A 13,594-nucleotide genomic window follows, 5' to 3' on the forward strand; every position below is an offset into this window, starting at 1 on the left:
AGATAATGCCGCATAGTGTTAAGTCCGCCATATATACTTTCAATTATGTGCATTAAAGTTTTAATAAATAAATAATATAGCTTCTAAATGAGTATAACATGCAGGCTATAAATTTCACGCGGGTGAAATCGCGCGCACATCTAGTATGTAATAAGAATAGATGATGGTATACTGTATATTAGATATATATACATTACTTTTGATGTAGTATGGCTAAACAGCAGACAGCTTACGAAGTGAACTACTTGGCTGCTGATATCTATGCAGACTTTATAAGGGTTAGGTATGCCTGAGATACTCAAATACATATGCAGAGTGTGTAAGAACCGTACATGTGTCGGCAGACGTGCGTGGACGTGGACGAGTGCGCGGGCGGGCCGGGCGACGCGTGCTCGTCGCGGTGCCACAACACGGCGGGGTCGTACCGCTGCACGTGCCCGTTCGGGTTCGCGCTCGCCGACGACGGCCACTACTGCCGCGACCTCGACGAGTGCGCCGGCGAAAACTCGCCGTGTCCGCACGACTGCCAGAACATCGTCGGCTCCTACATCTGCAAGTGTCCGGAAGGTCGGTCGCTTCTCTTTCTCGCATACATTAGCACACATATATTGTCATAATGATATATGCATCTATGACCACAGTTATGCAACATGGGATAGTTACAGTGATCGTCGACTGTCTTCAACATTGCAGTGAACGCACTAGACATTCGCAGACTTCACTATGTATATTAAAATCCGAGCAAGAAATGTTTCTACTACCGTTTCTCTAATTCCTTTCTTTTAAATAAAATATGCTCCTTCCGATCGACCCCCGACCAAATCTTAAAGGGGATCGAAATTACGACGCTTGGAGCCGAACCTCTTGCGGTGACCTCAATAAAAGTCGTGTCCATTAATTACACAGGACTTGGCCTTTACCGCTCCATAAGTCCTTTCGCGGGATCGGAGTGTTATTTGCACTCCTCCCCTATCGTTCGGTAAAACTGTAGGCCAGCTTTGGACCTCAATAAAAATTACAGGACTTGGCCTTTACCGCTCCATAAGTCCTTTCGCGGGATCGGAGTGTTATTTGCACTCCTCCCCTATCGTTCGGTAAAACTGTAGGCCAGCTTTGGACCTCAATAAAAGTCGTGTCCATTACACAGGACTTGGCCTTTACCGCTCCATAAGTCCTTTCGCGGGTTCGGAGTGTTATTTGCACTCCTCCCCTATCGTTCGGTAAAACTGTAGGCCAGCTTTGGACCTCAATAAAAGTCGTGTCCATTAATTACACAGGACTTGGCCTTTACCGCTCCATAAGTCCTTTCGCGGGATCGGAGTGTTATTTGCACTCCTCCCCTATCGTTCGGTAAAACTGTAGGCCAGCTTTGGACCTCAATAAAAGTCGTGTCCATTACACAGGACTTGGCCTTTACCGCTCCATAAGTCCTTTCGCGGGTTCGGAGTGTTATTTGCACTCCTCCCCTATCGTTCGGTAAAACTGTAGGCCAGCTGCCGCCAACAGCATTAGATTACTACGATAAGATAGACAGGGTACAAGCGCACTTCTGCGCCGTATAGTTGAATGAGATGTATGTATGTATCCACAGGGTACAAGCGCACTTCTGCGCCGTATAGTTGAATGAGATGTATGTATGTATCCACAGGGTACAAGCGCACTTCTGCGCCGTATAGTTGAATGAGATGTATGTATGTATCCACAGGGTACAAGCGCACTTCTGCGCCGCACGACGCGGCAGACGCGTGCGAGGACGTGGACGAGTGCGCCACCGACGCGCACGCGTGCTCGCCCGGCGTCTGCATCAACACCGACGGCGGCTTCGAGTGCGACTGCGACGACGGCTACCAGACCAGCGACGACGGCATGGCCTGCATCGGTACTTAATACATAATGGCCCTTACTATAAATACCTTATAGACTAACATGCGAGATAATAATACAATTGTCTCTGTAATTACGGCATTAATGACGGCAATCTACCACGCTAGCACCGACACACCATCCTCTTCGGCCATCTAGTACCAAGCTAGGTAGAGCTTGGGTACTAGATGACTTAAATGAATTTTATTTCGTAATTCGACATAGCTCTATGAATTTGCAACTTAAAGTCGCAGTTTACTGGTCATATCTATCTAAGAACCGATGCTCGCTGGACCAGATGTGTTGTAGAGTGGAGACTGCGAATTGGCAAGCGTAGTGTAGAAGGGCCCTCAATTAGGTGAAGCGATGACATACATAGAGATAATAACTCTGAGAAGGACTGAAAATCATACCCAGTGACGTGGCTTGGAGAAGGTCTATGTCCAGCAGTGGACTGCAATGGACTAATGATGATTATGTAAAAAAATTGTTCTGTTACCAGATCGTCGGACGGCTACGTGCCACCGTTCGCTTGTGGGCGGCCGCTGTATGCCGGAGCCGTGGCCGAGGCACATGGCGTCTACTCCAGCACTACCCACGCATGTCACTAAGTTAGTACAGCTTGCTTTTTACAGTTCAGAATTAGTCTATGAATTTATTGAATAGTAATTACTTAATAGATTTAAATGATTTTGTTTGATTCCGCTAGCATGTGTAAGACTATAAACATTCAGTGCGGAAATCCTGACCATCGCTACTGGAAACGTTAGATCCTTCTCTATTGGTGATCATTTTCCGTTATACGTCTACACCCATATTGCGACACGTGCAACATGGGTATGGGTGTAATTTGTCGGAAATCGATCACGGGAATTTGGTCACCAATAATGCAAATGAAGTATATTCTATCCATCTATATTTTACAGGGCACAATGTTGCTGCACAGTTGGCGTAGCGTGGGGTCCAGAATGCGAAATATGTCCTTCCCCCGGCTCCACCAAACGAAAGGAGCTGTGTACTGACGAGAACCTTGGTCAAAACCACGGTGGTGGTGGTAGTTTTGGCGGAGGAGGTTCAGGAGGAGGAGGTTCAGGAGGAGGCGGTTCAGGAGGAGGCATATTCGGCGGAGGTGGTGGAATGGGCCAGGGTGGCGACGGTGAAATAAGAGGGCCCGGTGGCATTTTCAATGATATCGACGAATGTGCTGCCATGCCAGATCTATGTTCTCCTGGTAGATGCGTGAACACAATCGGCAGGTATGTTAAGTTTAGGTTTTACTCCCAATGAAAGAGAGGGGTTATTATTAGTTTCATGTGTAACAATTTGTATCCACATAATATCACAGATAGACACGATAAACTAACAATCCATATTTTCCATTGGAACGTCCTAAAATTTTGTTTAATGTAACGTGTTTTTATAATAATCAATTATCTCAAAAATTTGAACATTTGATGTGGAGCAAAGACATAATTATAGAATTTTTATAAATTACAAAATGGACGGATATTTCTATCTAGAGCAAATACATAATTATAGATTTATTGATAATTTATTAACTTTTATAACTACGCCCGCTCGTAAAAAAATAAATATTAAAGCAGTCGAAATTTTATCGACATATACGCAATTACGTTGGTCAATATAGTCTTTAACAGCAAAAAAGTTTTTTCTTCGCGATGAAGATATTCTAAATGTTGATTTGGCCGCCAGATCCGCCTGAAGGATACGACTTTAGCCCTTTAGGGTTTCTAATCACGGCTCAGGCCGTCGTAATTTCGATCCCTGTTTGAATTGGACCGGGAACTATCGGAGTAATAGTATATGTCTTGTAAACGTGGCTATTAATTAGCCGTTATCATAAAAAGTGTCATGTAAAGTCCCACTTCTGACACCATTATATTGAGGAACCAAAGAAAAGTCTGTCTCGCTTTGCGTACTTTAATGAATGACTGACATAGACAATAACAATATGTAGCAGCATGCAGTTGGTTTATTGGTGGTGGTGTTGTCAGCTTCCGGTGCGCGTGCGGGCCCGGGTACCGCGCGGCGGGCGCGGAGTGCGTGGACGTGGACGAGTGCGCGGCGCGGCCGAGCGTGTGCTCGCACGCGTGCTCCAACACCGACGGCTCCTACCGCTGCGAGTGCCGCGCCGGCTACGAGCTCGACGAGGACGGCGCCGACTGCCGCGACCTGGACGAGTGCGAGCGCGGCGACCACACCTGCCAGCAGCTCTGCACCAACACGCGCGGCTCCTACGAGTGCGAGTGCACCGAAGGATACGAGAAGCGCGGCGACGCCTGCGTCGGTACGTATATGCGTTGTTTTGCGTTTGTGACTAGTTAACCAGGACGTAATAAATACAAAATTAGGACACTGTAAAACTATTTAAATAGTATCAAACTAATGAGTAACCAATTGTAGTAATATATTTTTGAGGACTTTTACCTAAAAACCTATTTAAACAGTATTGTACTCGTATCAGATATACGGACGAAATTAGGTTCTTCTACTTAGTATTGTGTTTTGGATTACCGGCTTACTTCCGATGGTCGTGGATTCAACTCCTCGCACGGTACAAACATTTGTATTCATGAGTATAATTGTTTATATGATCTAGGTGATTTCTATGTATATATGTATTTAAAAAAAAATAGCTTCTTATTTAGTTACATCAGATTAACACATAGACTATAAATTACACAGCATACCCAGTTACAAATAAACATAAATTGAATTAAATTTCAGACGTGGACGAGTGCCAGGAGGAGGGCATCTGCCCGGCACCAGGCAAGTGCGTGAACCTGCTGGGCTCGTACCGGTGCGTGTGTCCGCGCGGGTTCCGCCTCGACCTGGCCGGCACGCGCTGCCTCGACCGCGACGAGTGCGAGGAGGGACGCTGCCAGTCGCCCTGCAGGAACTACGCCGGGAAGTACCGCTGCGACTGCCCCGCCGGTACGATATCTCACTACTAGCCTTCACTCTTGGATATCTTTTTGGTCCATCGGGCCGGATATTTTTATATTTAATTCAGATTAATTATGACCTATATTCTAAATACTTTAGAGACTAACATATATATGAACGATATTAAATTTATTATAAATGTAAATTGTCTGTGTGGTCACGGCACTGATGCGGCAATCTGTCACGGTAGTGCCAATACACCACACCCGTCGGCCAGTAGTCCTCCTTTATGAAGGTGGTCAGCATGTTGGTGGGAAAGCGGGCCACAAACGCTTTGAAACTATATATATGAAACAGCAACTTATGGATCACGTACTACATATGAATGATTTCTGATTTGATTGATTATATTTAAAATGATGGACGTCTTAAAACCAAAGTCAGTTTAAAGTTGACGTAATGAGAGTTGATGTATATCTATACTAATCACTACTCTCCACTCCTGGACATCTTTTTGGTCCTTTGAGCCGGATAAGAACTAGAGACCTATGGATCGCATATTACATATGAATGATTTCCGATTTGACTGATCACATTTCAGATGATGGTGGTTTTAAAACTCGGGCCACTTGCGAATTGGCGTAGTGTGTGTGATTGGTTGCATTGTTACATGTTGTGTGTGTGTGTGTGTGTGCAGGCACGAGCCGCGGGCCGGGCGGCGCGTGCGTGCCCCGCGACGGGTGCGCGGAGTCCCCGTGCGGCGCGTCCCCGTGCTTCCCGGTGGGCGGCGCCTACCGCTGCGGCTGCCCCGCCGGCTACGGCTGGGACGCCAGCCACGCCGTCTGTCTCCAGGTGCGACCACCTTAGGGTTTTCACCTTAGGGTTGCTTTCTCTTAGGGTTTTCACTAAAGCATTCGACGCAATTGCGACTATTATATTTATGAAAATCTGATTACTCTATGGCTTTCCGTGACAAATTACTGATTGGGTTGCGAGGAGTCGAACTCGCAATAATTTGAAGTTACGGCGTTAATACATTGAGGTTATTATATTACCATTATTAGTAAATCATTCTGTGTATAAACATTAGAACTTGTAATCTAATACTTAGGATGTTTCACTAGGCACTAATCTAGATTCATTATTATAATAGTTAAATATTTGTAATATTCAGATCAGTATTAAGAAAGTACCATAACGAGTATAATATATGACATTAATCTATTGTGTAATACGTGCTTTCGGAATGAGTAGAATTTAAAAAATATTATAGTTGAAAAGTACTTCAATGAAGTTTATTTATATTTCTACTTGTATGTACGTTACATCTGTCGCGAGAAAAGATTATCTCTATTTCTACTCGAATACGTCTCATCTGTGGAGAGAATGTGCTAATTGAGCGTCGTGGTGTGCAGATGGCGGGCGAGTGCGCGGCGGCGGCGTGCGCGTTCGGGTGCAGCGCGGGCGCGGGCGGGTACCGGTGCGGCTGCCCGGCAGGGTTCGCGCTCGTCGGCAGCGGACACTGCCTCAGCGCGCTCGACGCGCCCGCCTCGGGGCTCGGCCCGCTCGGCCCCCTCGGCCCCCTCGGGGACATCGGCGACGTGCCCGTGTTCCCCGTGCGCGACCAGTACAAGGTCGGCGACTCCGACCTCATCTCCACCGAGGGCTGCTTCAGCTGCAAGGTACGTTGCGCTCACCTCTCTAGCTCGCGTTGTAAGGGCGGGCCCGGGGCCTCGCTCGGGGACATCGGCGACGTACCGAGGTCAAGGTCGTCGACTCCGACCTCATCTCCACCGAGGGCTGCTTCAGCTGCAAAGTACGCAGCGCCCACTGCTACCGTGATAAATTCCTAGTGGATTTATCGTAATGAACTAACTAATTTTTATGCTCATCTTATTATCCTACACTGATCTCCCGCCAGCGTAAAGCATTAGCGCAGGCCGATGCATCATATCATTGATCCATAAAAAAATGCACTTACCTTGAAGTGGAAAATCGACATGTTTATTCTAAGACAATTTGTATACTTATTTCTTATGCTTGGTATAATATAACGTTACATAATATAATATAATCACACAAAAAAAATATTATAAGATTATGTATCATCTGTAACGTACCGCTCTCTCGTGGCTGTGGAAATATACTCGACAGTTTGCTATTTCAATTGTATAAAAACAATACTTTTAAACGTGTTCAGATGAACGGCCGCCGGCGGCGAGCTCCTGAAGAAGGCATCGTGTACGCCAACGGAACCACGCTCGTCAGGAAACGTAGGAGGCGCAGCCGTCGTGAGTACTTGTATATACTAGCTAGTAACCCCGACTTTACATGGGTGTACATGTATTAAACATATATTTGTTAGTTTACCATACCTTAGTTTTTAATCACTCTATATCTATTGCTAAAACTGCATTAATATCCTTACTGTGTTAATAAAATATATATCTACCAGATATAAATTTTGTCTATGGCCTACAATATCTAGATAGATTGATAAAAATCTTTATTCGTATGCAGATAACACAAACAAAGATAGTACAAATGAAATTCATATAACACATAAGAATTGTTGATTGTGTTAAAGCTGATTTCTGTTTGCTTTGGGAGAAGTGGAAATTTTGTACTTAAATTTAAATGAAACGACGTTGTGTCTGACTGACTGATTGTAATGTACACAAACGGTGGCCGGCCGGCAGAAACACATAACTATAACTGCGGTCCGATATAGACCAACCAAGAATAGTAAATAATTATAAAACAAAACAACACATATATATGATAGAATATACCTTCAACTTAAATCCTTTTACACGTACCCGGAAACGTGAAAAGTGGACAAACGACCCAACCATCCATTTATATTATTACTATAAATACTATTTACACTCGTGCCTGTAAATCCCATGTTTTTCTCAGGTCGTCGTTCACTGCTCGAACCCGAGGCAGAATTGGTCGTAGTCCACGCCACACCCAAGCAGACATGGGGCAAAGCGCCACTTCTGCGCCTCATCCCAGCCGAAGACGGGCCTCGTCCGCACTATAGGATTTCATACGGAGACGACAACAAAGACTTTATACTGTCAAAACGCGACGGAACATGGGCCCTCAAGTTGAGGAGACACCTCAAGTCGCACACGGTCATGATGAGGCAGCTGGAGTTGGAAGCGAGGTTCGTGCCCGTCCCCAGCTTGGGCAGGAGACGCAGGAGACACGTGGACCTGAATATACCTGCACCATTGAGACTCTACGTCTCGATACGAATCGCTCCTAAGAAGCGTTGACCGTAGTTCTTACAGTGAGATTGGATTGTGTGATGTCCTGATTTTCGAGGTTCAATCATAATTGCATATAAATAGAGTTTAAATTTGCATCATCTGAATGGTGATATTCGATTAATATTAACAAAATTTTGTACAAAGTGGTCTGCGTACCTCAGGCTTCATTACTACCGCGAAGGAGCTTACTATGTGAGAGTGACATGACACTGTACTAGTTACCATATATCATTAGGTACATACGCCAGTTACATAGTCATACTATATCTTATAAAAAACCTAATTTATTCAATAATCTTCCTTCTTTATTCGTGATTGATCTGAAATTCAATAAATTAACGAATTGGATGATTTCTATTAAAATTCAAATCAAAGAAATTATTTTAAATCATATTAGAGTTCGAAAGGGTTGAACACACGAACTTCAGGACTAGTGATGTATGTACTATTACCATTTTTTTATATCGATACTTGACAATAAATGCAATTTTCAAATACTTCGATATGGAGAAATCGTAATAAATATTTAAGACTCGAATTAGCGTAAACAACGTGAAAATAAATATTGTGCCTAGTTATTTTATTACGACATTATAACATTAAAATCACTGCCATAAAATATCTGTTGTAATAGTCATACTGCCATTGTTGTGTTGTGAATATTACCTTATCGACGTTGAACCGAGATGGTATATATTTATGAGAAATGGTCACGAATGTGTGTTGTTTTTTTGAAGAAATTACATCGCCACATAGCGCTAGTCTTCTACGTATATAGAAAAATACGGAAAAATAAACGTGTCATTGAATCTTAGATTGGTTCTCTTAATAGCGCCCAAATATTTTGTTTCAGCGGCAAACATTATCTTCGGTATTATTTTCATTTTTACATTTCTCTTTCTAATAATTTTCTGTTTTCTTTTTATACATATTTTTTAAATATCGTTGTTACAAAATATTACGGGTTATCATCGGATCGTCACGCGAGTCCGCTAGAGTCTTAGACGATCTCGTCGGCAGTATTAACGTGTGAAGTGATTGAATGCATAATACTAAGTTAGTTTATTAATATAACGATGTAGCCATCATTAGGTCCTAATAACGGTATTTTTAAGTATCGAACCTATTTTTTTACTCCTACGAAGCTAAACCGAACTTGTCGTGTAATAAATATCGATAGTTATATTTCTGATTGTCTTTACAACACTATTTTGCATTTGATTAAAATGTCACGCGCTAGTGTACAATTAGATTGAATTTAAAGTAAGGAGACTATTTATTTAATTTTCTTCGTAATTTTATAATTTAGAATATTCTAGTTTTTATTTACTGTGAAAATTAATGTATTGTTTAGAATTTATAATACAATAAATTATTATGGCAGTTTTGAATGGGGAAACTATGAAATCTCTGCAAAAAATCTGTTTAATATAAATATAATGATTATGATATAATAATAAGTGTTTGTACATATGTGTATACGAATATTGAAATTAATATAATGGCATTAGATTTAGTTAAGTATATATAGGATCGATTAACATGTCAGTAATCGTGGATGGAAGTGGAAATAATAAAATAATAAAATTATTATATTGTTTTTTATTGTATCGGACCAGAATCTCAGTATCAATTTCCTTTAGATAAAATTTCGAAGTTTCATTGCATTTCAATTCGGCGCCGGAATCAAAATTACCAATTGAAAATTAATGACTTAAGTCTATATATTGGAAGGCCTCCAGCAAGGTGGACCGACGATCTGGTCTAGATCGCTGGAAGGCATTGGATGCGAGCAGCGCAGGACCGATCGTCATGGAGATCTTTGGGGGAGGCCTATGTCCAGCAGTGAACATCGATGATGATGATGTTGATTTATATATAAAAGTTACGTGTCACGTTGTTTGTCCGCGATGGACTCCTACTGAACCGACTGCAAATTTGATTTGCATATTGTGTGTAATTTGATCCAACTTGAAAGATAGGATAGCTTACATCTCAATTTATAGTCGCAATATTATTTTATTCAAGAACCTTAGCCACAGCAACGCGTGGCCGTGTATGCTAATTTTATATATAGTATATATTTATTAAATTAAAAATAAAATGTTCCATACAGTAAATCCATTTGCTAAGTCTGATATATGGTCGATTAAATAGAAAAATATAATTTTTGAAAATTAGAAGCTAGAATTGCCTACTTTTATATAAGTCAATTATATTAACCACGCCGTATTAATCATTATCTAAATACTTTTAAAATGATATATAACACTTCTGTGTAAAGATAAAACATAAAGGGATTTTTTTTTTAAATAAATTTAAATATTTCAAATGCTTGTCTACAAGACAAGACAAGAATATACATTTTGAATACTGCCATTTTTCTATTTAACCGACGATATATTTACTATATATCTTAAACCACAGACAACATAATATTACATCCTTGAACCGAGTAACTTTTGATGCGGGACATGTATGTACACCAGCAAATCTATACAAATTTAATATTGTTTCTGACCCTATATGTGCTTGTGGAGCGTATGGAGATGTTAATCACGTGTTCTTCTCCTGCCCTCTATATGATCGTTCTGAATTCATTTCCCAACTCCTGATCCGTGTCCCACTTCCTACATCTATAAATTGTTTGTTACATAATAGCGATACCAATGTATATAAAATATTAGCCACATTTATTTTATATAATAATTTAAAATTGTAAATATATCCATATATATATAATATATATACATTGAAAACATCATAAACCTGACCAATCCTTTATCCTACAAAATTCCGTTCTATTCCGTATATTTCCCTAACTTTGATATTAGCTAAATGCGAAGGCAAAGCCAAAGATGGAGGAGAAAAAAAAAACTTTTGATGCTGACTGTACATTGAATGTTTTTATAGGAAAAAGCTTTGTTAATTACTGTTTCAAATTCCCATATATATTTTTTTCCCATATTCGTCCATCTCCTTTTTAATGTTGGAGCAGGCAAAGATCCTTAGACCGTACAGCCTAGTCTACGTTTAAACTTCTTCATATGTGTATAAGTGATGAGGCCAAATATTATATAATACTTTCATTCGTGTTCAAAATTCCCATAAATATTGATAAAATACATTAACCTGTTTTCTGTCATTTGAAAAAGTAATTATTCCGTCAGACTGATGTCTTAAGTCCTCTATGAAAATTTACTTTACAAATCTCATGACACTATTTAAATTACCGATACCTGTCTTAAACCGCTGCATTAGTTTTTATAACCCATAGCGAACGAAACGCAAAATTACAAAATGTCTAAGAAAGAAGAATTCTCCTGCGAGATGTACAGCAACAAATTCTTCTGGCTGTGTGCGGCGGGAGGAGCCTGCGCCTGTGGCCTCACACACGCGTTCGTCACGCCTCTCGACCTGGTCAAGTGCCGGCTGCAAGTAGACCCCGGGAAGTACAAATCGATCTTTAAAGGGTTCGGTATTTCGTTGCGAGAAGGTGGCGCCGCCAATTTGGTCAAGGGCTGGGCGCCGACCCTGATAGGGTACTCCCTTCAGGGCTCTGTTAAGTTCGCTGGGTATGAATATTTCAAATACAAATTCGCTAGTATGGTCGACGAAGAATCAGCTTATTTATACCGTACTTACTTGTATTTAGCTGCCTCAGCATCCGCGGAGTTGATTGCTGATGTTTTCCTATCGCCTTTTGAAGCGACGAAGGTTAGGATGCAAACGACGCCAGGTTATACTTCGCAGATGAGAATTGCCATGCCACATATGTACGCTACTGAGGGCATTGGAGTCTTCTACAAGGGTCTTACCCCGCTTTGGGGTCGACAGGTACCATATACAATGATGAAATTCTCATCTTTCGAGAAAACTCTAGAATATTTATACGAGAATGTAGTGCCTAAGCCGAGGGAGCAGTGCACGAAGGTTGAGCAACTGCTGGTGACGTTTACAGCTGGGTACATCGCTGGAGTTCTCTGCGCTATAGTGTCACATCCTGCAGATACGATCGTTTCGAAGCTGAATAAAGACCCGAGTGCGTCTATAGGTGGGATTATAAATGAAGTAGGCATGGTTGGAATCTGGCGCGGCCTGGTGGCGCGTATAATAATGATTGGTACTCTGACTGGACTGCAGTGGTTTGTGTATGACGCCTTCAAGGTTTACACAAGGATGCCTCGCCCACCGCCTGCTGTCATGCCGGAGTCGCTCAGGAAGAAACTGGCTGCCAAGAAGTAATACTAACACATTTGAAATTAAAATAGCGTATCGTCCAATCGTTCTGTCTTTTTCTATTATGCAATATACGTTTCTTTATTGTATTTATTTACTTCAAGCTCTTTCATTCTTGGAAGAACGTTTCCAGGTGTTACATTATATAAATGGTCTAGGTCAGTGATTCCCGAAGTGGTCTATATCGACCCCCAGGGGTCTATGACAAACTGCAAGGTCTACGACAGCGGTCATCTTGTTGTTTTTACTTTATGTTTTTAACACTAAACTTTACAAAAAATCAATACCAGGTAAGAATGGGGGGTCTACCCAAAACCGAAAAATATGGCAAGGTGTCTATGACAACAAAAAGTTTGGGAACCTCTGGTCTAGCTGCTACTCGCGACTATGTCCGCGTGAAATTTTAACTTTTTTTTAAATAACAATAATAAAATCTAGAATTAAAAATAGCCTTTTTAATTTTAGATTTCATTCTTGTTACTCCTTATAACATTAGCTATCTGCAAATTTAGATTTATTTGATATCTAAGTGAAAGTCCCTTCAAAATTGGTCTAGATGTTTCAGAGATTAGCATAAACAGAGTTTTTTTTCTCTACTCTCAATTGAATTACTTTTTATTTTATTTAGGATTTTTTTTAAATTAATATTTTGATGTAGTACAATATATACTATCATACAGATTTAGTGAAAAGCTGTTAATTTGAAACTACAAACAGACACTTCAATTTTAGTTACTTGTATAGATGTACAGATGTACATCTAGATACAGATGTAAATAAAACAAAGAGATCTTTGTTTTATTTTTTTACTGCATGCACTTTCATTCCGGGAACGTGTCGAATCGTTACATTATATACAATAGATATAAATGATCGTGGAAACGCCTTCATAAACCCAATACCATCGACCATTTACTGACAATAGCGTAAAAACGAAATAAAACCCTTTTACTGGGAACCAATTCCTCACAAGTTATCTACACTGTATTGGGAAATAGTAGGGTTGCCATCCGTCCGGGTTTCCGCGGATTTGTCTTAGTTCAGACGACATCCAGAGCGTCTGAGGTTATGTAATTTTTTTAGGTCTTAATATTAAAGTGTATTTATAATTTGTGTTTTATTTTAAGAATAAATAATCGAATTGATTATTAAAACAAAATGTAAAAAGATTCTGGATTCCGTTTTGTTATGTACATTTAAAATGATAATAAAAAATTACTACATTTAATTTTTAAGGTCCGAAAATAAATAAAAAGTTTATCTATGACATTTTTAACAACATGTTTAAACCTGTTGACATGTCCGGG

At 40.8% G+C, this 13,594-nt stretch overlaps 2 protein-coding genes across 2 annotated transcripts in view; both read left to right on the forward strand.

Moving 5' to 3' along the window:
• Nucleotides 1-9,612, forward strand: part of LOC131855411 (fibrillin-1-like) — a gene marked incomplete at its 5' end in the record, with an annotated part of 65,056 nt that extends 55,444 nt beyond the window's left edge. The window contains 10 exons of the mRNA XM_059206684.1: nucleotides 345-567; nucleotides 1,706-1,879; nucleotides 2,366-2,474; nucleotides 2,790-3,119; nucleotides 3,879-4,171; nucleotides 4,612-4,818; nucleotides 5,468-5,622; nucleotides 6,186-6,452; nucleotides 6,971-7,061; nucleotides 7,690-9,612. Coding sequence (XP_059062667.1) covers nucleotides 345-567; nucleotides 1,706-1,879; nucleotides 2,366-2,474; nucleotides 2,790-3,119; nucleotides 3,879-4,171; nucleotides 4,612-4,818; nucleotides 5,468-5,622; nucleotides 6,186-6,452; nucleotides 6,971-7,061; nucleotides 7,690-8,054 — 2,214 coding nt within the window. The remainder of the gene's footprint in view (nucleotides 1-344; nucleotides 568-1,705; nucleotides 1,880-2,365; nucleotides 2,475-2,789; nucleotides 3,120-3,878; nucleotides 4,172-4,611; nucleotides 4,819-5,467; nucleotides 5,623-6,185; nucleotides 6,453-6,970; nucleotides 7,062-7,689) is intronic.
• A 1,607-nt stretch (nucleotides 9,613-11,219) lies between these two features.
• LOC131855418 (solute carrier family 25 member 3-like) lies at nucleotides 11,220-12,352 on the forward strand. Its single transcript, XM_059206692.1, has one exon. The coding sequence runs from the start codon at nucleotides 11,349-11,351 to the stop codon at nucleotides 12,291-12,293; it is 945 nt and encodes a 314-aa protein (XP_059062675.1). The 5' UTR covers nucleotides 11,220-11,348; the 3' UTR covers nucleotides 12,294-12,352.
• Nucleotides 12,353-13,594: the final 1,242 nt, after the last annotated feature.

This window comes from Achroia grisella, unplaced genomic scaffold, assembly GCF_030625045.1.
Source record: "Achroia grisella isolate CSIRO2021 unplaced genomic scaffold, CSIRO_AGI_Agris_v1 utg1387, whole genome shotgun sequence".
NCBI classification, from domain to species: Eukaryota; Metazoa; Arthropoda; class Insecta; order Lepidoptera; family Pyralidae; genus Achroia; species Achroia grisella.